This window comes from Oncorhynchus nerka, linkage group LG24, assembly GCF_034236695.1.
Source record: "Oncorhynchus nerka isolate Pitt River linkage group LG24, Oner_Uvic_2.0, whole genome shotgun sequence".
Taxonomy (NCBI): domain Eukaryota; kingdom Metazoa; phylum Chordata; class Actinopteri; order Salmoniformes; family Salmonidae; genus Oncorhynchus; species Oncorhynchus nerka.
The window spans coordinates 54662729-54688627 of NC_088419.1; the positions used below are offsets into that span (position 1 = coordinate 54662729).

General features: G+C 40.4%; 1 protein-coding gene and 1 pseudogene across 2 annotated transcripts; both read left to right on the forward strand.

Annotated features, from left to right (window-relative positions):
* Positions 1 to 509: 509 nt before the first annotated feature.
* On the forward strand, positions 510 to 10609 carry LOC115108189 (disabled homolog 2-like). 2 transcript variants are annotated; one of them, XM_029632248.1, is made up of 10 exons: positions 510 to 617; positions 976 to 1091; positions 3095 to 3240; positions 5280 to 5378; positions 6129 to 6260; positions 6515 to 6604; positions 6768 to 6815; positions 7023 to 7085; positions 7265 to 7334; positions 9132 to 10609. In XM_029632248.1, the coding sequence occupies exons 2-10, from the start codon at positions 995 to 997 to the stop codon at positions 9527 to 9529; spliced, it is 1143 nt and encodes a 380-aa protein (XP_029488108.1). In that variant the 5' UTR covers positions 510 to 617; positions 976 to 994; the 3' UTR covers positions 9530 to 10609. The 2 variants fall into 2 exon arrangements, with proteins under 2 accessions (XP_029488108.1, XP_029488107.1); XM_029632247.1 differs by lacking the exon at positions 510 to 617 and adding an exon at positions 683 to 705.
* Positions 10610 to 16037: 5428 nt separating this feature from the next.
* LOC115107379 (FYN-binding protein 1-like) lies at positions 16038 to 20993 on the forward strand (annotated as a pseudogene).
* The last annotated feature ends 4906 nt before the right edge of the window (positions 20994 to 25899 follow it).

Sequence of the window (25899 nt, forward strand, 5' to 3'; positions counted from 1 at the left end):
CCCGTCGAGACCTGGCACGTTCCAGCAGAGGGAGCCATCGCCTCGTGATGTATACTCCATCTGCCTCGACGAGTCTCCCCCTGGTGGCTGACCTGCTGTATGCCACAATATATATATATATATTATACATTATGGGATATTTTGTGTAGATTGCTGAGGAAGAAATTTAAGAATGAGGCTGTTATGTAACAAAATGTGGAAAAAGTCAAGGGGTCTGAATACTTTCTGAAGGCACTGTAAATGCTGTATACTCTGTGTATGAGTAATATGGGAGATGGGCTTCAATATTCCAATGTGTTTTTCAGCTGACCACCTGACATTTTCATTCTATTTAATACATGGTAAGACTGGCTTAGCATTGCTACACCAGTTTAGCCCTTATGACCTTTCGATTGTTACTTATTTCATTACTGATGTCAATATCACCTGAGAGATTATGCTGTTGGTGGGAATTACAGCAACTCCGTTGAAGAGTTCCAAAGTATTTTATTGCAACGCCAGCGGATGTTAATACATCACCAGTGAGGCATCTTTCTGACCTTTGGCTCCAAGACATTTCACACGGCTTTGAGGCTCGAGTCGAGCCAAAGAGTAGAAAGGAACAACAACCTTAGCAGGTGAGATGTATGTCTTTCTCAAGGCTTGGACAGGGAGAAAGAGATTTACATTGTTAAATGACTAATGAAAGGTTTTTCCTTTAATGAGGTTTGTTGAAACGATCCTTTGTGTATGTTTATATTGCAAATGTTCTAATTACTTATAAGTACAGCTATCTATTTTCAGCATTTACCTAGACTGAATTCATTTGCCCAATCTCTACTTTTTTGGCAATGTCCAGGTTTCGTTCTAAAAATGTGAATACCCCAGTACACCTAGCATAACGTGTAGCCTTCCACTGAATTACATATGATGTGTTTTTGAAGCAGATTGAGCTTCTCTCGTAATATCTCTATCCTCCATTACATTTCTAAACAGTTGCAAGCAGCACATCATTATGGAGACAGACCAAGAGGCTTGCAAGGCAGCTGCGAGCTGTCCAGTTCCAAGCCAAGGACCCGTCAAGACTGGCTGGCTGTCCTCCAACAAGAGGGGTAAGGGACTGTGTCCATTCTAAGTATCATGGGTCCCATCTACCACTGCTGAAATTAATCTAGTTTCTTCTGGAAAGTAATTTACCAGAGTAAATAGATGTTTTTTTCCTGAAATGTATTTTTCCATTACTTCTGGCAGTTAGCATGCATATTATTACTGAATATTACGTAATACTACTTGAATGCTTTACCTAGTAGTAGGGTATTTACAAGAGGCTGATAGATGGCTCTTTAGATTAATAAACTGATAAATTACTGGTCTTTGAGGGTTCCTTTCCTTTCCGGGACACAGAGTTCAAATTTGTCCTGAACTAAAAAACTATCAGTGGAGATTCTAAACGGTGTCTGGCAAACTGGCCCTGAATGTCTTAAAATCAACATCAAATCAAATTTTATTGGTCACATTCACGTGATTAGCAGATGTTATTGCGGGTGTAGCGAAATGCTTGTGCTTCTAGCTCTGACAGTGCAGTAATATCTAACAAGTAATATCTAACAAATTACACAACATATACCCACAAATCTAAGTAGCAATGAATTTACATTTACATTTAAGTCATTTAGCAGACGCTCTTATCCAGAGATTTAAGACTATATACATATGGACGAGTGATGTCAGAGCGGAAATGACTAAGATACAGTAGAATAGTATAGAATACAGTATATACATATGAGATTAGTAATACCAGATATCTAACATTAAGTGACTAAGATACCGTAGAATAGTATAGAATACAGTATATACATATGAAATGAGTAATGCAAGACATGTAATCATTATTATGTGGCTAAGATACCGTGGGATAGTATAGATAGAATACAGTATATACATATGAGATGAGTAATGCCAGATATGTAAACATTATTAAAGTGACTAGTGTTCCATTCCTTAAAGTGGCCAGTGATTTCTAGTCTATGCCTATAGGCAGCAGCCTCTAATGTGCTAGTGATGGCTGTTTAACAGTCTGATGGCCTTGAGATAGATGCTGTTTTTCAGTCTCTCTGTCCCAGCTTTGATGCACCTGTACTGACCTTGCTTTCTGGATGATAGCAGGGAAAACAGGCAGTGGCTCGGGTGGTTGATGTCCTTGATGATCTTTTTGGCCTTCGTGTGACATCGGGTGCTGTAGGTGATCTCATTGGGTGTTTCTGAATTTAAACAAAATTGTTTAGGCAAACACACGACTAGGAGAATCTTAGCCAAAATGTAAACATAAATGTTGTATTTACTACATTGTTTTTTATTCATAAACCTCAAAAAGATGTGAAAAATTAACCAATAAGAGCAAAGTTGGTTTTTATAGAATTTAATAACTTTTGATGAGTTAGAAATTTTGTGCTGCCATAAAATGCCAATTTGATCATTCTCACAAATAAATGCTCAAAAAATGTGTACTTGACACTTCTATGCAACCAATGTTTTATAGAATCCTCAAGTCTTAGTAGAATATGGTACAAAGTTGCTAATTGGCTATAATGCTAAAGTTGTCTGTAATGAGATTTGAACATGCAACTGTTGGGTTGCAGAGTTGGGTTGCCAGAGTTTCGAGATATTTGTCCACCCATCCACCCTGACCAACCACCCTACTTTCATTTTTGCCTTAAGTAACCTTCTGTCTTATGCAACCATAGCAAACGTAACATATACCATTTTGAGTGTCCCGGATTGTTGTTTACTATGTTACATCTAGTCTATGAGACCAGGCTGGTTAAAAATCCAACCTTTGTCACAAATACACTCTCTCTCTCACCCATAAACAGGTAATTGCAATTACAGGAAGCATGAAAATAAAACATTGACTACTAGGCTACAAGGATTGTCAGGAGCGCTCTCTTGGATGAGCCAAATGCTGCATCAGCATAGACACTATAGTACTCACTGTCTGTGGGAGCAACCACTAACTCCCTGACTGACTCATGTTGTGGTGGGTTAAGTCCAATGGCCCTGTGGTTAGTTCCACTGTCTTCCCCGTTATGCCTCATTTACTCCCCCATGTTCTCAGGCCCCCCAGTAACCAAGCCGCCATCTGATGGGACCTCTCGTTTCCAAGGAGACGGGGTTCGCTATAAGGCCAAGCTGATTGGCGTGGACTGCGTCCCAGCAGCCCAGGGAGACAAGATGTGTTTGGACTCCATGATGAAACTCAAGGTAGAGCAGACTGTGGGAAAGAGTCAACTCTATTTCTTACTGTACATATCCATTTCAGGAAGTAGCGATGTTAGATATGTCATCATTCACTAGAATGAGGACGTTGTGTGGTCATTTAGCGGCAGGTATTATATGAGAAAATTATGTTCTGTTCGTTTCCAAAAATATCTTCGACAGCTAGTCTTTCTGGGGTCCGACACATAATGAAAAAGACATATATATATATACAGTTGAAGTCGAAAGTTTACATGCACTTATGTTGGAGTCATTAAAACTCATTTTTCTACCACTCCACAAATTACTTGTTAACAAACTATAGTTTTGGAAGTGACACAAATTTTTCCAACAACTGTTTACAGACAGATTATTTCACTGATAATTCACTGTATCACAATTCCAGCGGGTCAGAAGTTTACATAAACTAAGTTGACTGTGCCTTTTAAACAGCTTGGAAAATTCCAGAAAATGATGTCATAGCTTTAGAAGCTTCTAATAGGCTAAATCATATAATTTGAGTTAATTGTAGGTGTGTAGGATGTATTTCAAGGCCTACCTTCAAACTCACTGCCTCTTTGCTTGATATCATGGGAAAATCAAAAGAAATCAGCCAAGACCTCAGAAAAAAAAATTGTAGACCTCCACAAGTCTGGTTCATCCTTGGGAGCAATTTCCAAATGCCTGAAGGTACCACGTTCGTCTGTACAAACAGTAGCAGCCGTCATGCGAAAAGTGCACATCAGTCCCAGAACAACAGCAAAGGACCTTGTGAAGATACCTTGTGAAAGTATCTCTATCCACAGTAAAACGAGTCCTATATGGACATAACCTGAAAGGCTGCTCGACAAGGAAGAAGCCACTAAAAAAGACAGCCTATGGTTTGCAACTGCACATGGGGACAAAGATCGTACTTCTTGGAGAAATGTCCTCTGGCCTGGTGAAAGAAAAATATAACTTTTTGGCCATAATGATGATTGTTATGTTTGGAGGATAAAGGGGGAGGATTGTAAGCCGAAGAACACCATCCCAACCGAGAAGCACGGGGATGGCAGCATCATGTTGTGGAGGTGCTTTGCTGCAAGAGGGACTAGTGCACTTCACAAATAGATGGCTTCATGAGGAAGGGAAATTATGTGGATATATTGAAGCAACATCTCAAGACATCAGTCAGGAAGTTAAAGCTTGGTCACAAATGGGTCTTCCAAATGGACAATGACCCCATGCATACTTCCAAAGTTGTGTCAAAATGGGTTAAGAACAACAAAGTCAAGGTATTGGAGTGGCCATCACAAAACCCTGACCTCAATCCTATAGACAATTTGTGGGCAGAACTGAAAAAGTGTGTGCGAGTATGGACGCCTACAAACCTGACTCAGTTACACCAGCTCTGTCAGGAGGAAGGGGCCAAAATGCATCCAACTTATTGTGGGAAGGTTGTGGAAGGCTACCCAAAACGTTTGACCCAAGTTAAACAATTTAAAGGCAATGCTACCAAATACTAATTGAGTGTATGTAAACTTCTGACTCACTGGGAATGTGATTAAAGAAATAAAATCTGAAATAAATCATTCTCTCATTCTCTCTTCACATTCTTAAAATAAAGTGGTGATCCTAACAGACCTAAGACAGGGAATTCTTTACTAGGATTAAATGTCAGGAATTGTGAAAAACTGAGTTTAAATGTATTTGGCTAAGATGTATGTAAACTTCCAACTTCAACTGTATATATACAGAGCTGGTAACTGAGTCAGGGTTGTAGGCCTCCTTGCTCGCACAAGCTTTTTCAGTTCTGGCCACAAATTTTCTAAATTTACTGAAATGACTTGTGTCATGCACAAAGTAGATGTCCTAACCGACTTGCCAAAACTATAGTTTGTTAACAAGACATTTGTGGAGTGGTTGAAAAACTAGTTTTAACAACTTAAGTGTATGTAAACTTCTGACTTCAACTGTATATACACAACTAAAGGCATACCAATTTACATTCACATTTTTCTCAATTGTGTGTGTGTGTTTGTGTTTGCATGTGGGTGTGAATACAGGGCCAGGAGGTGGCAGGCAGGAGCCAGGGACGACACAAGCAGAGGGTGTGGCTGAAGGTGTCCATTACTGGTGTGAAAATCTTAGATGAGAGGACTGGGGTAAGTCAGTGCTGATACTGCAAGACTCCACAAACGGAGTTTAATGGATATATATTTAGAAATAACTGCCCTTTTTTCCAGCACGCAAATGTATATTTATGAAAAATAAGTGGGAGGCCCACAGAAGATAGGATGGGAATACTGTCCAGGTAAACTGAGAGGATGTAGGGGCACTAAACTAAGGGCTTTAATGTCTCTCTTAGGCACGATAACATGAAGCAGGACATAATCATATCCTATCAGATTTAATTATGAGGAATGGGATTGAGTTTTGGGAAGATATATTTTTTTAATTAAAAAAGATTATGGACCTAATCCAGATTTGTTGGGATATGTAATGCTGTAGGTAATATTGTGGGCACATTGATATTATAGATAATATTAAGAACCATTTCAGAGAAATTGCTTCTTTTTCAATTGTATTATTTATTATATATCATGAAAAATTACCATGAGAGAAACCCGCCTTCTGCTATTTTGAGGTACAGCATATCAATAATAATGTTTGAAAATGACAGATATCCCAAAATCCTGACCTTCAAATGGCTACCTTGTCCTTTTCTCTTGAGTGAACTAGTACATTCTTAGGATGGCAGAGGGCCATATTAGAACACTAACCTTCGCCTTTACACGGATATAACCACTTTCACCAAGAGGTGCTCTCTAGTTGCAGACGACACGATGTTTACATCGCTGACTGTCTGGCTGCTATATCCATTCCACTGTCGTCCCATTGTGTTCACAATATAGGTTGTGGAGTATGACCATGAGAGGGGGAAGATAAACTCCCTGACAAAGGATGAGTCGGACCCTAGAGCCCTCTCCTACATCTACGATCATGAAGGCACCTACACTCTGTTCTACATCAAGATGGCCAATTTGGTAAGGGGTTTTGATCTGATCCATAATCGCAGTAAATACATATCTTGTTAGTACAGTATATTAATTATGAGTGTCTTTTGGACGTGCACCATAATTCTGTCTGGAATTCAATCATTTTCAGGATTTATAGAAGATTTCAACTCTGCACTTTCAAAAGTGTGTTTAATTTGTACAGCAGTGCAATGATTGAATTATTGGCTAAAATCCTATATCAAATCAGAAGTGTAATTGACTTTTGGTTTCTTATGGAACAGGCTGACCCTGTCCTTGATGATATCAAAGAAGTCTGCCAAAGCCCAGTAACACAAGAGGACCAAGTCATAAAGGTCAATAAACCAGTAGAGGTGAGGATAAACTACACTTACTGTTGTCCAAAGGCTTGTATAGGCAATTTCTTCTGCTAACCATTTTAGGGATGTCCTGGTATATATACATATGTAGTCTCTATAATGGCCTGGGTGCCTTTTGATAACAATCCCTTGCTTCTCAATTATTATTTGTCTCTAGAATGCTGTCGCCTTACTGCTTCTTGATGAGAATATAGCTTCTCCAAAGGTAAGGAGAGCGAGTAACTGCAGAAGGCCTCTTCCTAATATGGAACAAACCAATGTTGTAGTTTTTGTATGGTAAAACCAAGTTAGATAGATTGAGATAATATTATTGCATACTCAAATATTCTAGCTACTGTACATCATCTCAATTGCCAACATGAGATATTTAATGAGATCATCTTTGGACATAATATTAGCTTCTCATTTGAAGGGCCTGGATGACTTGGAAATGTTAAATTCCATGCCTAGCTCTCCGTCAGGGCAACCAAAGCAGGTAATGGACACATTTGATGGTCTTTTATCAACTTTAACAATTTCTATGGTTTTATATGGTAGGCCTAGGCAAACCCACCAGTCATTAACTTTCAGCAGGTGGCAGACTTGTTTTTTGTGAATGTTACATTGAGCAGCGATGACAGAATCCTGTCTACTTGTTGTGGTTTGTTCCCACAGATCTCATCCAGGGACGAGCTGATGGACATCTTCTCTTTCCCCAGTCAAAACTCTGACATGAATCAACCAGGTGAGTTATTACCCAGCAAACATATGGTTGCCTATACTTTCTCAGAATGTTAACGCTTCAAAAAGATACAAGTGGTAAGCTAAAAAACTTCCCAGATGATAGAGGTTTCCAAATATGTTTCTATTACATCACTAATATGTCACCTTTGATATAAAGAAAATGTAATGAAGGGGCAAATCTGACAAGAATCCTAGTTTTCTAAAGAACTTTCATGGGATATTCTAATGATAACCTTTGCTGCCTGAGGGCCATGTTGGGACTCAACCTGGTCTCAGAACATTTCGTATTATTCTGTATATAAATCCGAGATATACATTTAGTATGATATGTTATGTTTCGTATGGTATGTATTAATTTGTTGATGTCTATCAACCATTTCATATGATATGTTACGAATTACAATTCGCATTATATGTTAAGAATGAGAAAAATGTACAATATGTTACAAATGAGTTAAACGTACTATATGTTACTCATTTGCAAAACGTATGATATGTTACGAATTCTAGCTAGGTGCTAGGTGGCCAACGTTAGCTAGCTGGCTAACGTTAGCGAGGCTAGGGGTTAGGATTAAGGTTAAATTCAGGAGTTTAGTGTTAAAGGGTTAAGGTTAGGGGAAGGGTTAGCTAAAAGGATTAGGGTTAGCTAACATGCTAAGCAGTGGTGGAAAAAGTACCCAATTGTCATACTTGAGTAAAAGTAAAGATACCTTAATAGAAAATGACTCTCGTAAAAGTCACCCAGTAAAATAGTACTTAAGTACTGGTTTTACATATAGTTAAGTATCAAAAGTAAAATTATAAATATTTCAAATTCCTTATATTAAGAAAACCAGACAGCACCATTTTCTTGTTTTTTAAATTAACCGATAGCCAGGGGCACACTCCAACACTCAGACATCATTTAGAAATTAAGCATGCGTGTTAGTGAGTCCACCAGATCAGAGGCTGTATGGAGGACCAGGGATGTTCTCTTGATAAGCAGGTGAATTGGACCATTTTTCTGCCCTGCTAAGCATTCAAAATGTAACGAATACTTTTGGGTGTCAGGAATGTAGTAAAGTAAAAGTTGTCAAAAGTATAAATAGTAAAGTAAAGTACAGGTACCAAAAAAACCTACTTAAGTAGTACTTTAAAGTATTTTTACTTAAGTACTTTACACCACTGATGCTAAGCAATTGCAAAGTAGCTAAAAAGTAGTAAGTGTTTGAAAAGTTTCTAATTAGCTAAAATTTTCTGTGATGAGATTCGAACTCCCAACCTTTGAGTTACTAGATGTTCGCCCACCCATCCACCCTACTGTTGCTTTTGTCTTAAGTAACCATCTGTTATGTAACTATACCAAACGTAACATATCTTGCTAATTTTATAATCCCGGATTTATATTTACTAAGTTATGTTTAGTCTATGAGACCAGGCTGTGGGACTACAATACAACATTACCTAAATTCAAGGAATGTTGACTGTTTGCTGGGTAGTAACATTGGAATAATAAAAGTCATATCATTGGCATTGTAACATGGCTTCATTTCAACCCTTGACTCATTAAGAATTTAGGCAGAATTTGAGATGTAAATATCCATCCAGACCACCACCACTAAACAACCTGCTTCTCTGACATACATGTTTTAAGCTATGTCCACATTGTAAGCGGACAATAATTACATTCTAGTTCATATGTCCAGCGCAATAATAGACTCTAATCCTATTTTTTGAACCGGAAAGTGTAGCGTGGACATAACTAGCATCACAAGGAGAATGCTTTGCCACTTTTAATATACCTTCTGATTTCTTCAAGGATCTCCACAGTCTCTGTCAGTTCCTCAGATATTTCCCACCTTCCCTGGTCAGCCGATCGCTGTTGCATCATTCATCTCACCTCCTGTTTCAATACCTTGGTGTCAGCAAGGGCCCCTCCCAACTCTCTCACCCAGCTCAAATGGATCCTGGGGGGCTCCGGCCCCCTGGCCTTCCCAGCCCAACATGACTGGATGGATCCCGGGGCCGGGTGGCATGATGCCCTATGGAGGCCCCCAGCTGCAGGGGTACGGAGTGAACCCACAGCCAGGGGTTATGTGGGGTCAGAACACAATGAGCTTTCCCACCTCTGCCCCAAACTACACACCCTACAGGGCAGAGGGACTCCAGCAGCAGCCCGGCTCTCCTACCACCAACAACAAACCAGCCCAAGGATGAACTGGCTTAGAGAGCCAATGAAATGTCCCTGTTGTCTTCATGTCTGTATGCTTGGCACTGTCAGGGTCGGATTACAGAACGGGCAGGCAGGGCACGACCTTCTATGCCCCCTGATGTTCCGGGGTCCCCAGATAGCATATTATACCAAAATGTGTAGAATTACAGAAAATGTGCTTTAAAACTGCAACCTTTTCTCTCAGCCTCATGGCAAAATGTGAACAATGGCATGAGATGAGCTGTAAAACAGAATATTCTTCTCTCTGACCCATGGCAAAAAGTGTAGAATTGCAGGAAATTAACTTTACAACTGCAAGATTTTCTCATAGCCTCATAACACAAGGTATAGAATAGCATTATAAAACTACAATTTTTTTAAGGAAGTTTTCCTATTAAAAAAAATATCTGGATGCCCAAAATGCAGTAGTCCGGCCCTGTGCGTTGTCTTTCAGTACTTAGTAGTGCCTTTTCCATGTATGTTTTCCGTATTCCATTCCGTATGTATGAATCTGTTTACTAGGGTGCAGTTCTACATTGCTTTTGATAATGTACATTTGTGAATTTGAGCTCAACAGCAATTATATCTGTAGATTGTTCAGTAGACTTCACTTTTTTTGACAGGATCATTTAGATGAAGAAGTAAGACGAAAATTAAATTCAAATGCTGTAGTTGGAGGGATCTCACAGAGCTGAATTTGTTTACAATTCTGAGAATTCACATGAAAGACAAATTTGACATTATTTTCAAATGTATTTTCTCCATCTATGTAAACAAGATAAAGTGGTTATGTTTATGTTCTAGAAAGTGAATTCCATGCATGCTGTGGGTCTCATGATGGGATTAGTGTTCATAAATCATGTTTGTGTAGATATTTAAATCAAGTAATGAGGGTTGAATAGATTTGAGTATCTCAGCTCCATTTTGGATTAAATGGGTATTGGGCCTACTGATAATGTTAAAAACATTTTTTTTTAAGTACTCGTTTTTCAAGAGGGACATACACTTTGTAATGGTAATCATCAAAAGTCATGGAAATAAATTGTGTCATGGATGTCATAATAAAAATGCATATCTTACGGTAATATACTCTACAAATTCATCATCTTATGGTCTAAATGAACTGTTCCAGTAGCATTTTTGTCACCCCCATCTATTTCCTGATTTAGCATTGGGGATATCCATTGAGAAACAGACGGAACAATATAGCGCAGCATGCTTGAATGGCACCCAAAATACGAGTTCAACATGGACCACTTCATTTTCATCTAAATTGGAGTTAACCTTCAAACGGACAAAGATGGTAAGATGTCACTTAAACATTGATGAAAAGATAGAGAAAAACATGCAAAAGATGAATACTATTGGACAGCCTATACATAGGCTATAATAAAATGGGGATATAAGTTTTCTGCAGCGTATTAATGGCTACGTTTACACAGGCAGAGCCAATTCTGATCTCCACCCAATTATTGGCCATTGGTCAAAATACCAATTAGTAGAAAAATATATAAAATTGGGCTGCCTGTTTAAACGCAGCCTTTTTAGCGCATATTCTCACTTTCTCTGTAACCCGTCACGGTTTCATGTTTTTTTTTCAATTATCGCGCTTCTACAAATACCTTCTTGTGATGTGGTTTCGATGTCATGGCATCCATAAACCACGTTAAACTTGAAAAAAATATTTACATCTATCTCTGTATGGCAGTGGTCGCCAACTGGTAGGTTGCTGTCGACTGGTTGATCTCCAAGACATTTTTAGTAAATCACTGAACATTTCTGTAAAAAACCCAACGATAAAGCCTTTTTTATTGGTTTCGCGCTGTTGGAGGTACGTGTACTTGGTTCAGCAGCAGCCCTAGTTCCGGGAAGGCAAAGTGTTCTCATTTTTATCCATTTCATGTCTGAGGTAGAATTCCGCACAGAGAGCAAGTCAAGTGCAACTATAAGCCTACCGCTGGCCAATCAGATAGCCCAGATCACCTTCTGCACAAGTTCCTCAAGCCATAGACTGTAAATATAAACCTCGAACGCACAGCAAAGCTGATACTGTGATATTTCAAAACGTGTAAAGCCATGATTAGAGAGAGACTCAACGAATACAACAAAGAGCTGCTGTTTTTATGAGTAAGTTCATGTTTAAGTTGTTATTCAGCACTGTCAACTTTGTTCAACACTTGTATAAATCATAAAATGCACTTCAGACTGACCATCAGATCAGTCCATAAAAAAAACTGTTATTATATTATTATGCTCACTTGGATGTGTCTCATAAGTAATACAACAAAATATCTAATCCCATTGTGATCATAGACCTACAAATGATTAAATATAATTTCAAAATGGTCTGAGAAGAACAATATTGGCAGGACAATTCAAGTATAGCCAATATGCAGTGATAATGTATTGGCATTGGCGATTTTAGCTTGTATATCTTGGTGGGGCAAACTCAATTCTTTGGGGGGGGGGGGGGGCAATAAAAAAAATACTGACAATTGAGATGTACAAACTATGGTACAAGGGGATGACAAGTGGATAAGAGGCCATCCGTAATTTCAATTAAGACATTAATGAGCGAGCTAAGACGGACGTAGTCAATATAACTATTTTTTCAGCACTTTTGAAATTTAAATTCAGAACATGGAACGTTCTTACAGTATTCTCCCTGAACACCTGAAGTCAGAACCGTAGGATAAATAATGGGGACATATAAGCAGACAATGAAAGCTCTTACAATGTTCGATGATGACATTTCTCTAAAACAGGCTATAGGCTAGGCTACATGTGCACCACCAAGTCAGAACAGTAGGTGGAAAGTGACCAAATTATTAGGATAAGGCACATGTCTGGTTCATCTTTGGGAGCAATTTCCAAATGCCTGAAGGTACCGTGTCCATCTGTACAAACAATAGTGCGCAAGTATAAACACCATGGGACCACGCAGCCATCATACCGCTCAGGAAGAAGACATGTTCTGTCTCCTAGAGATGAACGTACTTTGGTGCGAAAAGTGCAAATCAATCTCAAAGGACCTTGTGAAGATGCTGGAGGAAACAGGTCAAAAGTATCTATAGCCACAGTAAAATGAGTCCTATATCGACATAACCTGAAGGCTGCTCAGCAAGGAAGAAGCCACTGCTCCAAAACCGCCATTAAAAAGCCAGCCTACAGTTTGCAACTGCACATGGGGACAAAGATCGTACTTTTTAGAGAAATGTCCTCTGGTCTGATGAAATAAAAATCAAACTGTTTGGCCATAATGACCATCATTATGTTTGGAGGAAAAGGGGAGGCTTGCAAGCCGAAGAACACCATCCCAACCGTGAAGCACGGGGGTGGCAGCATCATGTTGTGGGGGTGCTTTGCTGCAGGAGGGACTGGTGCACTTCACAAAATAGATGGCTTCATGAGGAAGGGAAATTATGTGGATATATTGAAGCAACATCTTCAAGACATCAGTCAGGAAGTCAAAGCTTGGTCGCAAATGGGTCTTCCAAATGGACATAGACCCCAAGCATACTTCCAAAGTTGTGGCAAATGGCTTAAGGACAACAAAGTCAAGCTATTGGAGTGGCCATCACAAAGCCCCGACCTTAATCCTATAGACAATTTGTGGGCAGAACTGAAAAAGTGTGTGCGAGCAAGGAGGCCTACAAACCTGACTCAGTTTCAACCGCTCTGTCAGGAGGAATGGGATAAAATTCATCCAACTTATTGTGGGAAGCTTGTGGAAGGCTACCCGAAACGTTTGACCCAAGTTAAACAATTTAAAGGCAATGTTACCAAATACTAATTGAGTGTATGTAGACTTCTGACCCACTGGGAATGTGATGAAGGAAATAAAAGCTGAAATAAATCATTCTCTCTTCTATTATTCTGACATTTCACATTCTTAAAATAAAGTGGTGATCCTAACTGACCAAAGACAGGGAATTCCCCCCCCCCCCCCCCCCGAGTTCCCATGGGTCTTGAACTCACTGAAGTCTGATATTTCCCAGTTCTGAGTTTCCTTGGAGTTAGCCACTGATTCCTTCCAAACCACTCATTGTTAAATTTGCGATTTCCAACTTGTTGTGTGATGTTTATGTCCAATGGCCGATGAGCACCACTATGTTTTCTCTATAATTTCTCTTCATATGACAAGGATTGAAAAGGATTTGCCAGTAGATTGTTGACGTGATTCGGTGTAGAGGGTCCTCCCGATGACTGCTTGTCTAGCTTGCTAGCTAAGATTTTGAAAGTATGATGTTGACATGATCGGTCCAATCAAAGCTATGGTAGCTTTAACGTGATTTGACGTCATTTTATCTGTGGCCAATGACTTTGAGCCTTCTTGGATGGTAATTTCTAATGTAACTCGATGGTAGCACCCAAGGTGCTTGAATTTTCGAGCTCTCCCTGTAGATTCTGCGGTGACGTAGTGTCCCAATGAGTGACAGAACACTGAGCCAATCACGGCGCAACTAGAGAACATTAGCTCCAAAAATAAAATAATAACAGGAGTTAGTTTTATAATAATAAAAAATGATTGAGTTAATAAAGCTGAATTGCTTTCTTGAGTAAGGCAGCTCCAAAATGCAAGTGTTTCAGCCTAGCTCAGTGCTTTCTGTGGTGGTGGGGCAGCCAGCGGAAAATACAGCGCGTAGGGGATGGTAAACAGGTGGGGCTCAAAACAGGTGGGGCATTGCCCTGAATGATGGGTCGCCACTGTGTATTGGGCATAAACCTCATTGCTACAGAATTGTTTTTAATTGGTTAATGTTGCTTAGGCTTAGTTTCATGTTTGAAAGAAATCTGAGCGGTAAGATCCCGGCTTGCATTTTGACTTAGAAAGGGATCTTGGGGACCACTGTTATATGGTAAAGACGAAAGAGTGACTTTCACATGCTGCCTACTCTGTGATACAATCATCACTTGTTTAGATGGGCCATGATTCATTTCACTGTTCTCTGATTCAGTTAACAAATCCAACTTACAAACAATGCTGCAGGTTAGAATATAATTTATCTAGATTTAGGTAGCTAAAGAACAAAATAATGTCCACTATAAATTGATCATCAGGATGTAGTGTGGAATAATCTGCTTTTCAGTTTGTAAATGACTCAATTAAGTGGAACATTTCAATTTGTACTCAAGCCATTTGATTGGTTGTTATTTATCTGTGTAAAAAGTAGTGGTTCAGTCAGTGATGAGAGGAATCATTGATATCACCAGTTAATTATTTACAATCAGCATACTTGTAACTTATACGCAGGGAGTCAGGAAGCAGGTGCAGAAGGTGAGGGCATACTGTGGCAACCTTGGACCTCTCGGTGGTGGGGGCCCCTGTCTGATTGGGCGAAATAAAGATAGCACTGGAGTAGGAAGTCCCGTCATATTTGTCCGGGACAGACAATAGGGCATCGCTGACCTGGGCGGACTGCTGGATGAGCTGGGGGACTGGCTCGCTGGGACGAATCGGTGTAGAGGGTCCTCTGCTAGTTGGAGCTGAATCCTCTCGGGTATTGTCGAAGGTAGTGGAGAACATGGAGGACCTCATCTATTACCGTACCCAGTTGAGCTAGCTGGTACATGGTGTTGACGGAGTAGGTGTTCCTATACGTCGACCATCTGGGAGATATCCTTATCTTCTGCTGCTTCCATATTTTTCGTGAGGCAGTATTCTGTATTGTAAACACAAGGAGTCAGGAAACAGGTGCAGAAGGTGAGTTTAATAATAATAAACATGAAGATAATATAAAACAGGAGATGCGTACTGAACGTAACCAAAACCAATACTGCCTGATGACAGAGGCTACTGAGGGCTATTTGAAGGGAGAGTAAGGGATCTTGCTCTTGATGAAGTCTAGGTGGTTGCCAGGTGTTTGCCAGGTATGCACAATTTAATTAGATCTCCTATTTAATTAGATATTTGTTTAATCAGGTTTTTATTATTTGGAAACCAATTTTGCTTTAGCCTTTATACACCTATGCCATACACAAACTACACCTATATGTTAATAATATAACTCATGTGAACTCTTTCAGACAATTTTGGAATGTTCTATCTAGAGGCAATGCAAATGTCAAAGGGCACACAGTTCTGTTTTGAGTAATCAAGTGCTCGAGAACAATGCCATATAGGCTCTGTCTGTTGTGGTACAGAGACAGGTCTTTCTTATTTCCTCTGCGTGTCCCAATAAAAATATCAATAGCAAAACATGCACCTCATTGGCCCACTTATGACTGCGACTGCCATTTCTATGGCAACCACTGCAGAGGGATACATGAGGTTCGTAGGTATGTGGTTGTAGTTACTTCCTGCATCTCTTCATTGTTTCATTCTTGTAACCCTTAAATCTGCAAAGATCTCCCAATTCTTTCAGAGGTAACATTGATCATACAAGTGCATTGTCTGTGACAATCTGACCTACACTTGATAGCTGTGCCATGACCTCCATCTCAGAACATCTGCCCTAACTGGTTATATGGTAGTTTGGCTTGCATGTGACATGTGGTTTGGTTGCACCTACCATGTTAAATGTCAGTAGACCTGTAGTGTTTAGATGATTTGAAAGATTCTATTGAATGGATGTGTAAAGAAAGAGAGGTGTGTGGGGGTGGTTGCTCTGGTTTTGTTATTATTATAGCAAACATCCTGCTTACGAACTAAGCAGCTCCATTCTCACCTTGCTCCATCTGTTTCAGGGGAAGAGTGTGGATGTTCGTGCATTGAGGGCCAGGTTCCATGCCAAGGCTGACATGGCAGGTAGTCGAGACAGCACTTCTCCAAAATCTCCACTGCGAGGATTTGGGAGAGGAGGCCCGAGGTTGGCAGACGTCAGTGTTACAGCAAACGGAGGGGTCCGAAATAAACTCATGCTTATGGTTCCCACACCACCACTTCCTGGATCAAGCTACTCCCGGACCTTCAGAGGCTACCACCACGACATGTAAGGGCTGAACTGGAGGGCATGTCCACCAGCCCCGAGCCTTATAGTGTCTTCCACCACCTTCCACCATCACACCGACCCCACAGAGCCGCCAAGGAGCTACCCCTACCGGCACCCCCACCGACAAACATTGACCCACAAGGCAGGGTGAGAGTCACTGGGGAGCTTCTGCAGAACATGATGCTGAAGCATAAGGGAGTACACCCCGGCCCTACCAAGCCGACGCCCCCCTCCCTGCCCAGCCAGAGAAATCTTACAGGGGTGACCCCCCTGAGAAGGGCCCTGCCCCCTGAGGCCCCCAGCCCCATAAAACCCAGACGGCCCCCTCACATCAACCTGCAGGCCCATCAGAGAAGCACCAGGGCACCACACCTCGCAGGGCAACCAGGGTTAAGGAAGACTGACGGTAAAGCAGCTTGATTTCCAATGAAAAAGCACCCCCTCCATTACAAGTGTAAAAGGGGAAAACTGACTGAACACATGTATGGACTTACTGTAAACAGCATAGTAGCACAGGAAAGTCATCTGTTCATGTACAACCTATCAAGGTCAAGTATGATGTGCACCTTATCTGGTTACTAAGTTAAAACCTCTACCTATCTCTCTCTAAAATATTTTTCCCCCCTAATATTCTGTAAGAAATGAATGACGAAAAGAGGTGCTCAGACTGCCGCTGCAGAACACTGCCCTGTAATAAATCTGTTAATATTAAAACATTTCAGACCTACTGTAAACCTAAAGTGCAGGTTGTTTCTATTCTACTCAGGTGGCAGTAGTCAGTCTCTCCCAGGGCTAGTCAGTTCCCCTGGCCCCCCAAGACTTCCAACCAAGCCCAGCAGCCTTCCACGGCAGTGTACCCCAGTGTGAGTGTGCTCACTTGAAATGTCAAGTGTCGAGTGTTAAAGTGATAGTATGAACCAAGATTGGGAAGTCGTTCTTCTATTTTGGCGTTTTTTTTTCCCGTTACTATGTAGGCAAATGGTTACTGTACAGGAACACTGAAAAAGGTACATTTTCCACTTGATGTATTATTCCCTCTGATTCCTGTTGTCTCGTTAGACATTTCGAGGATGACCAGGGGGGATATGACGACGTAGGCCTTGATGTGAAACCACCTCCCCCGCCCCTAAATCACCCAGGGAGCTGGGACAAGAGTGGTATGACTGAAAATACCTGCTATTTAACCATGAACACATGCAAGAGATTCACTGGCTATTGTGAATTTAGTGCTGAATCAGGATGACTTGAGTTGACATGAATGTATGATTTACTTGAAAGCTTGTATTATGTACACATACTGTATCTCAATCCATCATTCCATAATGCATGTATTTGACATGTTTATCACTTGTTCATGCATGTCATCAATTGACCTTTTCTGCTATTTCACCCACAGACTCCTGGAATGACAATAGTTCTTCACGAGTAGATGAGGTAAGAACATTCTGTGGGAGCCTTCTATGTTTACCATCAGTGAGCATTCATGCAGAACACTGCTTCTGAAATACTGTTCCTGAAAAACATGCTTTTCATGACATTTACCTTGAATCTATCTTTTTATTCCTGGCTACAGGGGAGCGATGGAAGTGATGTCTATAAGTAAGTGTAGTATAGCAATACAACTACATATTGTATGTTGAGTTCAAATATATTGGGTTTATGCTTGTCTTACAAGTAGACATCGCAATGCCTGTCATAGCACACTTGTAACAACCCATATCACAGGGCTAATGGAAAACATTTGAATAGTCCCATATCTGTTATAATATGTTTATATGGGCGTAAGAGCTGTCCACTGCAAATAGTATTACTGACCACTCATGTCTCTTTTCGTTTGAAATTTCAGAGGCAATGAACAGGAGGTGAAAAACACAAGTTCTGATAAGAAGAAACAGAAAGAGTTGAGGTGGCAGCAAGAGCAGGAGAAGAGAAATCAAAAGAAAAGACTGGAAAGGGACAACAAATACAGAAAGAAATTTAAGGTGAACGCACTACATTTCCATGCGCTAACCACTCACAAGTCCAGATATCCCCCCAAACAGTGACCTGTCTGTCATAACTCACTTGCTACATATGCATATCGAAACACGTTTCAGAGTTTTGGATATTTTCTTTGTGTTATTATGAGTATGTTTGCTTAATATGGAAATACAGTAATGCATTACAGTAATGTAACAGAGATCTCATTCATCTCTGTAGGTTAGAAACAACACTTTACAACCCTCTGTATGTATTTACTTTTACCCTTCCACAGCTGGGTACTGGGGACATAGATGTCCTTCACATGGGCAGGGTTCGACACGACTGTCAGGGGGGCAAGCATGATCTAAGTGTTCGGCAGGGAAACAGAGTGGAGATCATACGGGTTAAGAACAACCCCGAGGGCAGGTGGCTAGCCCGCACACAGACTGGCACCTGTGAGTAAAACACTATTTAATTCCATAGAACTAAACAGCCCATATTTGTTCCGTATTTTATACTAGTTCGATATGTGCTGTGACAACGTTGAAAACCACCCATGTTGTGTACCTAAAGCTACCAAAAGCCAGTAATGAAGTGTTGCTTTGCAGATGGTTACATCATTAGCACGTGTGTGGATGTGGATTATGAGGAAGTGAAATGTAAACTCAAACTGTCCAGAGCGCCTGACCCCTCACTGCCACCACCACCACCTCCTCCTGTCCGTTCTGAAGACAATGACATCTATTATGATGTTGACTCCTCAGGAAACATGAACAGGTTGCTCTCCCACACACAAATATGCAAATGGACCCCCCCCCCCCCCCCACACACACACACACAGAGATGACTATGATGATGTGCAAGGAACATCCAATAACTTCCTCCTTCCACCTCTTTGTAAATTAGGTATTTGGCATTTGAATTTAATAGAACAAATATGTACTTTTCAGATACACAGGAGGGTTAGTCAATGCCTTTCTCAGTCTGTGGTTTTTCTGAGTGTGGTGTTGCTTTGATAGCTTGCCACATTTGGCCTGTATGTTTACCTAAAACATGAAAATGGAAGTTTGTATACAGTTTAGCTTGTATGTCTGTTGCATAGAGCATGCATTGCACTGGATATAAGTAAAGTAGTTGCTAATGGCTACAAAGAAGAAATAAGAAATAAAGTTGGCTACTGAAATAGGACAAAAACAACTTTTTGTGATCACACAAAAGGATGTGTGTCTTTATGTTCCAGTCTAGATCCAGTAATGAGAGAGATGCTGGAGAAAGACGAAAAGGAATTTAGAAAAAAGTTTAAGGTACATATTTGGCTCTTCTTGCAAATCTTCCAAGAAAACTGTTGAAAATTGGCATTTGACGCAATTCATGTGCACGCCCTGAAAAGCTTGATCACTCACTATTAGCCTACTCAACGATGTCATGTCATGTGACATTACCAAGTCGTATAAAAAAAAGAAGTAAAAATAACTTTTATTTTGTTCTTTCAGTTTGAGGGACCGATTTTGGTGTTACACAGCATGATGGTTGACCTGAACGCAAGCATCAAGAAGACAGGAGGGACGGCTCTAGCTGTGGTTCAAGGAGAGATCCTGGAGGTCATTCAAGTCACCAGTGACAAAAAAGCCCTGTGTCGCAACAAGCAGGGGAAATGTATGTGAATACATCACCTTCTAGTGACAAGTCTGTAAAAGTCAGTTTTATATCTGATTAGGCTACTGGGCTATGTATGGTCGTAGTACAGCCAAAGATACTGGTAACTAACTAAAAGGTTTCCTCTTTTGTCTGTAGTGCAGCCTAATAATCAATAAGAGATTCTAGATACATTTTTCTAGCATGTGTCATTATTCTAATTGTTTCCTTCATTTTCTTTCTCTCACAGATGGATATGTGCCCAGGGTTCTTCTACAGGCGTAGGTTTCTTATATATTTATTTAACACAATTATTTGGTCGATTATGAATCCAGAATCCCTGGTATTCAGTCACTGGTATCCTGTTTTGCTGTTGACAACTGTGTCATAATATTCTGGTTAATACTGTTTTCAATATTCATTTTCAGGGAAGGGGATGATGTTTATGACGATGTCGATCATATCACCGGTATGTTATTTTATTTTTTTAAACATTTTACTCTGGTTTCTTGAAAGGGTGCTACGCAGGAACCATTACTGTAAATCAAGCTAGTGGAGAGACTATGACGTCATTGTCCTGGCCGGCCCGAATTCCTAGACATGTTTTGTATACTCAGTGAATATGCTTAGTAGGAAAAGCGCAAGACGATTTAACACATTTCCTGGCCGCCTTACAGATATTTATGACAACGACAATGTCTATAATGACACAATCCACTGAAGCCCTGTTCCTTTCCTGACCAATGTGAATCACCAATACTGGACTAACAGTAATGCTCGTCTTCGATGGAAACACACACCCACTCCCTAAGAATTAAAAGAACAATCGGGGCATGAATGTTGTTTGCGGCAATTTGAAAACTATACTCTATGCTTTGTTCATGGCTGGGATTCTTGAGATTATTTGTTGAAAAATAAATACTTTTTTTGTGAATATTTATTGTGTGTTATCATGTGTTATTACTAGAGGCGAAAGAAACACACCTATTTAGGAGAGGTGCTGACTAGCGGAATAGAACACCTGAGAAATTAAAGGAGAGCCGCACTCAGATGCAATAATTTAATAACCTATCCAACGTTTTGACAGACACGCTGTTTTCATCAGGGTATAATGACAATCACTGCGGGGTGACTCGTTTATATAGTGTCAAAGGACACACACAGGTGTCTGTAATCATGGCCGGGTGTGGCCTGATATCATTGGTTAATTCTCATATTAAAATGGCACACAAAAAAACATAAATGGGAAGCATACGATCATAGATACAATTTTAAACCTACAAACATTTACAATAGCAAAATCACAATAATGGCTTCAGATCAAAGTCTACGTTGAGACCGAAGGTAGCAAGGGTCTTTCAATTAAAGATACGGTTAGCCTCTCGTTTGAACAATAAATCCCTGTCCTAGGGAGGGTGACATGTTCGATGCTCGATGCCAATACAACGTAGGGACGAAATCGAGTGGTTAGATTCCAAAAAGTGGACCGCAACTGGGTAAGTCGAGTTTTTGCACTGGTGCTTCGATGCCCCGAGATTCGTACTTTTAATTCGCGCTTTGTTTTTACCCACATAATTTTTTACCACAAGGACATGTTATAAGACAAATAACTGCCTTAGTGGAGCAGGTGATGACACCTTTGATTTGGGATCTGTTTCCCTGTTTGGGGGTGTTTGAAGGATCTACATTTATAACTGCCATTACATTAAGCACAGCCATTACACTTGTAGTTGTCATCCAGTAAGGGCGCAAATAGACGTTCTGCAGGGATATCTTGAGAGTTTACCAATTGATCTCTGAGATTTCTGCCCCGCGAGAATACGACCAAGGGAGGGTCCGTAAACACATTACCGATACTATCATCGGATCTTAGAATGTGCCAATGTTTGTGAACGATTCCCTTCATTTGTTCAGAGCACTTTGAATAGCGGATAGTTAGAACGCAAGAATGCTTCTTTTTGCGAGACTGACCTTGAAAAGGCCATGTCTTGTTTTGTGTTTAATTTTCTCAATGGCAGTATTAATCTGACCAATTTTGTATCTCCTCTCCTTGAATTTTCTTTGCGACTCAGCCATATTTCTGTCTAAATCTGAATTATTTTGATTCGACAGAATTGGCTGTAGGGCAAACCTGTTTTTCAAAGGAAGTGGGTGACAACTATCAGCCCTCAACAAACTGTTACGATCAGTAGGTTTCCTGTAAAGATCAGTGTAGAGAACATTATCCTCACACAAGATCTGAAGATCAAGGAAACTGATTTGACGTGTGTCAGATTGCATAGTAAATCTCAGATGCTCAGAACAGGAGTTAAGAAAAGCATAGAACACCTGGAGCTGTTTTGCATCATCGCTCCATAGAACAAAAATATAATCAATATACCGTTTCCACATAATAATGTTAGGCAAGTAAATATTTTTTGAGAGGATTGAAAATGGACTGTTTCTCCATGTAAACCACATACAAATTAGCTTAGTTAGGAGCTATGTGGGATCCCATAGCAATACCCTTCGTCTGAATAAAGAAATCACTTAGAAACATGAAGTAGATGTGTGTGAGTACTATTTCAGCCAATGTTATAATGCATGCACTTGAAGGTAGTTCATTAGGGTCACGTTGCAGAAGAAAATGTTCCATAGCTTCAATACCGCCCTCATGTGGAATATTTGTGTATTACGGCTCAACATCAAAGTAACTAACAAAGTATTATCAGGGAGGGGATCAAGAGATTCAATAATAGAGATCATACTGCTGGTGTCCTTTACAAAGGAGGGGAGCTGTTCTGTGAGTGGTCTAATAAAGTCAACAAAAGTCGATAGAGGGGCCGTTACTGCATCAATGCCCGCTACAATAGGGAACCCTGGAGGTTTTGTGTAACATTCTTGTGTAATTTCGGCAAAGTATAGAAAGTGGCAATTTTAGGGTGTTGAATAGCCAAAAAGTTGTGTTAATTTTTGGTTATCTGACCAGAACTTAAATACCCATCTAGGACAGTAAAGATCGTGTTCTGAAATTGGGCAGTAGGGTCACTTCTGAGTTTCTTGTAAAAGGTGTTGTCAAGCAGTTGTCTATGACACCCATTTACATGAACTGTCCTATCCATGAGTACAACCGACCCACCCTTATCAGCAGGACGAATAAGGACTGACGTATCTGATTGTAAATCAAGCAAAGGTTTTTTTTCATCCTGAGGTAAATGATGGAAAGATATGTACTCCTGTTTGTTCTTAAGGAGATGAACAACATATTTTTCAACCAGTCTGCAATATGTCTCAATAGACTGTTTGCGATTGGATGGAGGTACAAAATAACTCTTACTTCTAAAAGGAGTCGGAGTATGTGCAGGTGAGCAACCTACACGTTCAGTAGAAATATCACGATTAGGGGAGCTAAAGTATTCCCTTAAACGGATGTTTCTAAAAAAAAACTTAAAAACTTAAACATGTCTACCTTAACATTGAAATCATTGCACTGAGTTGTAGGCACAAAAGATAACCCTTTATTAAGCACGGAGACATGGGCAGGGCTCAATATCTTGCTTGATAAATTAAAGACACTCAGTCCCGTGGGTTCTGCCTCTGGTGGTCGTTTCTTCTTACCCCGTCGGGTGCGGCATCTCGTCGGTGTGCGTGCCCACGACCACCTCCGCCCTTCCGTCGGCCCAGTCTCTCGTTGGATAAAAAACTGGCACTGGAAGCGGATGATGCGCTGGTTGTAGAGTGTTGTTCACCCATGACTGCGTGGCCATGCACAACTCCAACTCAATCATCAAGTTTGCAGACGACACCAGAGTGGTAGGCTTGATTGCCAACAACGATGAGACAGCCTACAGGGAGGTGGTGAGGGCCTTTGGAGTGTGGTGTCAGGAAAATAACCTCTCACTCAATGTCAGCAAAACAAAAGAGATGATCGTGGACTACAGGAAACAGCAAAGGGAGCACCCCCTATCCACATCGACGGGACAGCAGTGGAGAAGATGGAAAGTTTTAAGTTCCTCGGTGTACATATCACCGATAAACTGAAAAAAAACTGCACCTTTTACAGGTGCACAATCGAGAGCATCCTGTCGAGCTGTATCATCGCCCGGTACGGTAACTGCACCACCCACAACCGCAAGGGCTCTCCAGAGGGTGGTGTGGTCTGCACAACGCATCACTGGGGGCAAACTACCTGCCCTCCAGGACACCTAAAACACCTGATGTCACAGGAAGGCAAAAAATATCAAGGACAATAACCACCCGAGCCACTGCTTGTTCACCCTGCTTCCATCCAGAAGGTAAGGTCAGTACAGGTGCATCAAAGCTTGGACAGAGAGATTGAAAAACAGCTTCTATCTCAAGGCCTTCAGATTGTTAAACAGCCATCACTAGCACAGAGAGGTGGCTGCCTACCTACAGACTTGATATCATTGGCCACTTTAATAAATGGAACACTAGTCACTTTAATAATGCCACTTTAAGAATGTTTTCATATCTCGCATTACTTATCTCATATGTATATACTGTATCCTACACTATCTATTGCATCTTAGCCGCTCTGTCACTGTTCATCCATATATTTTAGATTTATATATTCTTATTCCTTTACTAGATTGTGTGTATTAGGTTTTGCTGTGGAATTGTTAGATATTACCTGTTAGATACTGCTGCAATGTCGGATCTAGAAGCATAAGCATTTTGCTACACTCGCAACAACATCTGCTAACCATGTGTATGGGACCAATAAAATTGTATTTTACTCAATTAATCATACAATTGGTTGGCAATAAAGGATTTATACTCATTTATAAGCACTCATGGAAATGACCAAGTTAAATATTTTCCTTAGCTTGACTACTACCCCTTTTCACAGAGTAAATATTTGAATTTGTGTTCTAGTACTGCTGTCTGGCTGAAAATCACTGCAGCACCTCCTGTTCAAATACAATAATAGTCCAGGCTTTGCGGGATCCTTGGGATGTCAGGACACGCATATTGCAATATCAAAATTAACTCTGAAACTACTATATTAAACATTAAACATTCATGGCCATTTAGCTAGCTAGCTTTCTGTTGCTAGCTAACTGTTGCCAGCTAATTTGTCCTGGGATATAAACATTGGGTCATTATCTTACCTGAAATGCACCAGGTCATTTTTTTCTGGATCTTTGTAGAATTTGGACACTTTTTGGGTCACACAAAATCGTGTGTTCTCTACTCGACAATTAATCCACAGATAAAAGAGGAAACCTAGTTAGTTTCTAGTAATCTCTCCTTCTTCAGCCTTCTTCTTTTTCTGTGGACTTCATATGGCGGTTGGCAACCAACTTTGAGGTGCATTACCACCACCAACTTGACTGAAGTGTGGACCTCAGGTCACCTTTCAATCCCTCACGTGGGTATATACTGCTAAAAACCAATGGGAGAGGTAAGACTTGCAATGCATCACGAACAAAAATAGAACCAAGTTCAATTTTAGAACCAAGTTCTGTTTTAGTGCCTGGAATAGACGCACGTTGACGCATGCGAGCTGTTTGGATGAAATTATACTTTTTTGTTTAGTTTTTTTGCCTGTTTTTCATGTTATTTTGGCATTATTATGTGTCATATTCGTTTGAAAACAATGTTTAAGAAATTTGAGTTAATAAAGCTGCATACAAACAACTTTTTTGCTTTCTTGAGTAAGGAAGCTCCAAAATACAGGTGTTTCAGCCTACCTCAGTGCTTTCTGTGGTGGTGGGGCAGCCAGCGGAAAATACAGAGCGTAGGTGGTTGATAATGTTCTCTAGTTGCGCCGTGATTGGCTCAGTGTTCTGTCACTCATGGGGACTCTATGTCACTGCAAAATCTACAGGGAGAGTAAGAAAGTT

Coding starts and splice junctions, on each gene's coding strand:
- LOC115108189 (XM_029632247.1), top strand. Junction 1,092..3,094: donor GCTGTCCTCCAACAAGAGGG/GTAAGGGACTGT, acceptor CCATGTTCTCAG/GCCCCCCAGTAACCAAGCCG. Junction 7,335..9,131: donor CTCTGACATGAATCAACCAG/GTGAGTTATTAC, acceptor GATTTCTTCAAG/GATCTCCACAGTCTCTGTCA.